General features: G+C 42.9%; 1 protein-coding gene across 1 annotated transcript; it reads right to left on the reverse strand.

Moving 5' to 3' along the window:
• Window positions 1-772: 772 nt before the first annotated feature.
• LOC143582173 (protein FAR1-RELATED SEQUENCE 5-like) lies at window positions 773-3,107 on the reverse strand. Its single transcript, XM_077064798.1, has 5 exons — window positions 3,015-3,107; window positions 2,542-2,883; window positions 1,977-2,450; window positions 1,333-1,900; window positions 773-1,251 (listed from the first exon to the last, which is right to left on the reverse strand). Exons 1-5 carry the CDS (start codon window positions 3,105-3,107, stop codon window positions 773-775), a joined length of 1,956 nt encoding a protein of 651 aa, XP_076920913.1.
• Between the last annotated feature and the right edge of the window lie 801 nt (window positions 3,108-3,908).

Below are 3,908 nucleotides of genomic sequence, written 5' to 3' on the forward strand. Positions count from 1 at the left end.
AATGCTTGAGCAACGACGTATCCATGGGCGGGTAACTGAAACCAACGGTTGCTGGGCGCATCTTGAACCGTTTCTAAAAAATCTAACCGGCTACGGGTCGTCTCAAAAAACTCCGGGTGCTCCGTATTTAATCTTTCCCTCCACCAATCTGGGTTCCTATCCATCTCATTCTTCATGGAAACCCTAACCTCCCTCCAACAATTTTGACCCATTCCTAAACCCTCCGCAATTGCCCGAAAACCGCAGTTACCGTCAGGTTTACGTCTATGATCCTTGAGATGTAAGGGTAACTCCAGCTTGGAACAAGGCCCTTATACCGATTTACCGCTGCAACATCTTCCGGATAAACAACTAAAGGAAAACCTATGGCAGCTCTAGTCTCCTTTTTCTTAGACGACCGTTTTGAAGGTTTAGGAGGGGGCATCTTAAGCTGTGAATGGGACTGCGACCGCGAACGCTCCAAGAATGAGGGGGTTTGGTCAGTGTTCTGTGAGAACGAAGTGGGGTACGAGGAAGGGATATACGAGCTGTGCCTAGCGGCCTCGACCTTTTTTGTTTGCTGATTTAGGTTTGGGCGCCCGCGAGGGTCCTCCCGTTTCTCTGGCTCTTTTTTATTTGAGTTTCCGGGAAGAACGGACCAAATCTTCGATAAAAGACTTCTTTTCTATTTTCGATCTTTACGTATCAAAACCGTCTGTTTAAGCTCTTCCATTTCTGCCTCGAAGTCTTCTTCTTCTACCTGTGGGACCACTGGATCGAAGTCAAGCTTCTTTCAGAACGGGTCTATCGATTTTAGTGGAATAGGTACCAAAGTATCAAGGTGACGCTCCACCTCACAAGCACACGGCAACCCCATAGATGTTCGCAACTGGTATCGGCACGTATGTCCCGACACGATCATCTTGTCAAGCTTTCCGTACTCCTTTTCTAGTAGTGTAAGAGCCTTAATCGACACTTTATAATGTAGCCTGTAAAAAACCTGAAGGTTATGGTCTCTCTTCAAAGTAATCCGGGATTTTTCAAATGTTGCTCCGATTTCAATCTTCTGGGCTTCTATAAGCTCAAGGGTATAAGCCGCAAATGCGTGGAGGGTGTTGTTGGCCCCGTTAAGGTGCCTTTTCAAGTTCGCATGCTGACTCTCGACTCGGTTTGTTGTACTCTTGCCGAAGTTTAACCGATCGGCCATCCAGCAAGATACAAACTTTTCCTTGTCTCGTGACAGCCAGCTATCATGGATATAGTCCCATACCTCTGAAAACGAAACAAAATTAAACTTATGAAATGTACTACTAGATTAACACTTATTGTATATTAATAATCAGAACGACTTACTTTCTTTCCCAATTTTGAATAACATTTCTTGCAACTTTAAGCAGTTATATTCGTATTCATCGAAAGTGGGAGAATCACACAAGACCGTCCATAATAGAGCGAAATCTTCTCTTGCCTCGCTGTCATAGATACCCTTCCACTTTTTCTTTATATTCTCACATATGTGCCACTGGCACAGGTTTCTGGTAGCATTCGGGAATACTTGTTTACAAGAATTCATCAGGGCCGAGTCTCTGTCAGTGACTATGACGCGCGACTCAATATAATCCTCGAGCATACCTTTCAGGTGCTCGAGGGCCCATGTGAAATCCGTCTGGCGTTCCCTAAGTAGAACCGCGTGCGCGATACAGAACGACTTCGACGTCGATGTTACGCCAATAAACTGCACAAACGGCCACTTGTACATGTTTGTGTTGTAAGTGGTGTCAATCAGAAGCAAATGGGGGAACGCACACCAAATTTCATGCGACGTGTCATGACAAAAGAATACGTCCTCTACGCGGTTTGTGGCAGGGTTCTCCCGTGTGTGATAAACGAACCCGTTATTAATCAGGAAGCTTTCAAATACCTGCAACCGGTTTTATTTGACGTTAATATATTAATTTGAACATCCATTGCAACAAATCAAATTCAAAAACGTGAACCTGCATTGGGGTATCGCCAACTGTATTTTCTCTTCTCCAGCTCTCTATAAGATTGTGTATGTCCTTGTCAATAACGCAGGCTTCGGGCAACTGTCTGCGTAACAGTAGACCTATTTTTGATGTCTTCAAGCCATCCGCGTGTAACCTCGCAACCATATCAACCATCTCGTCAGTCATTCTCCTTAGATACGCGTGACCCTCCTTAAATACGAACGGGTCGTGGTTGTGCGTCTCGTTTACGACCTCAAGCTTCCAAAAATTACCAACACGATTGTGCCTTCCTTTTAGCTTAAACAGACAGCCCTTCTTTATACTTCCTGTACGCCTGATTGTGGCGGTGAGTTTTGGTTCGCCGCCGCGATTGCATCCAAGATCCACGGCTCTTGGCCTAGACCGCTGGACAAAAACAACACACCCGTGCTCCCGACCTCTTTTCTTCGCCCACTCCTCCAGCTCCTCACGGGAAGAAAATAGCTGAAACAGTATTAACGTCAAATTTAAAACAAGTTCAACCCAACTACTAATTACAAAATACTTTTATTAAACAAAACAAATTGGCTCGTACAATATCCGTTTTATATGACACCCTAGCCTCGCGAATGTAATTATCACCAACGTCGTCAGAATTATGTCTGCCGTAATATTCATCAACATTCTCGTGGGGGGTTTCAAGAATATGGTCTGGTTCTGGTTGTGACCGATACACATCACCTACTGGTAATGGGTACGAACGTTGACTACATGAATACGGCTCCTCGGTATTAAAATGGTACGAAGGCTGGGTAACGTAATGCGGGTCTCCTGATAAATGGTATGACGGCTGCCCATAATCATGTTCAGGATGTGACAAGTATGAACTGCTGCTAGGCGCCAAATACCAATCCGGTTGGTCATGCACAAAATATTCCTAACAAAATATATTGTTAACAAATCTAATTTCATAAATTAATGACGACGGGTAACCCAAATAAACATGTGACGATACCTGGTTCAAATTTGGTAACGCCTCCCCCCCCCCCCCCCCCCGTCATAATCTACAAACTCCGGCGGCGCAAGATTCAAATCCGGAATACTTGCCTCGTCGTTTGTCCTCGACGGGCTCGGAAAATAACCGTCAAACATCCAAGACATTTTCTTGAGTTGGGAATTAGGACACTTTGTATGTAATGTAGCAAATAATTTATGTTTTGCAGGCTAGCTAATGTATACTTTGTATGTAATGTAGCTAATGTATACCACCACAATTCTGGGAAACTGCCTAAATAATTGATGGTTGTAAACGCCACGTTAAGGTCTAAACGCGGCGTGTTTTAGGACAACGACAGACTTCACCAATCAAATCATCCGTCGACGTCGTCAAATCAATCACGTCGAATAAACCGCACCGGTAAGGGTTGAACGCAACGTCTGGTGAGGTGTGGTTAGGAGGACCTTTTTTTTATTGGCATCACCCTACTTCTAATATGACACCTTTATTTTTTATTTTATTTAATTTTTGTTTGTTAGTTTGACATTAGGACCTGAGTTACAACCTTACAACGACTAAGAAAAGTGTAGAATCTCACTCAGGCCATCTAAAATTGAATGATTAAAATAACAATAAAGTCTCACATGGGCTACACAAACTGAATAAATATATATTGTTAGTTTTACTGTACGATTGAGTTAAAATGATGAAAAAACTGTACGACCAAGTTACAATGTAAAGGAAACGTAGAATCTCACTTGGCAACTGGAACTGAATGATCAAGAGAGCTATAGAATCTCAAACGGTAACACAAGTTGAATATAACTTTGTTGGGTTAACAAATGGCGTTTTACAATGACAAGTAACACTGTAGATGTCACTTGGCAATCGGAATTGAATGATCAAGAAAACTATATAATCTAACATGGGCAACGCAAACTAAATGATTTTGTTTTTTTAGTTTT

Source organism: Bidens hawaiensis, unplaced genomic scaffold (assembly GCF_021521415.1).
Source record: "Bidens hawaiensis isolate Kalapana, Puna unplaced genomic scaffold, B.hawaiensis_p1.1 tig00031477_1, whole genome shotgun sequence".
NCBI lineage: Eukaryota > Viridiplantae > Streptophyta > Magnoliopsida > Asterales > Asteraceae > Bidens > Bidens hawaiensis.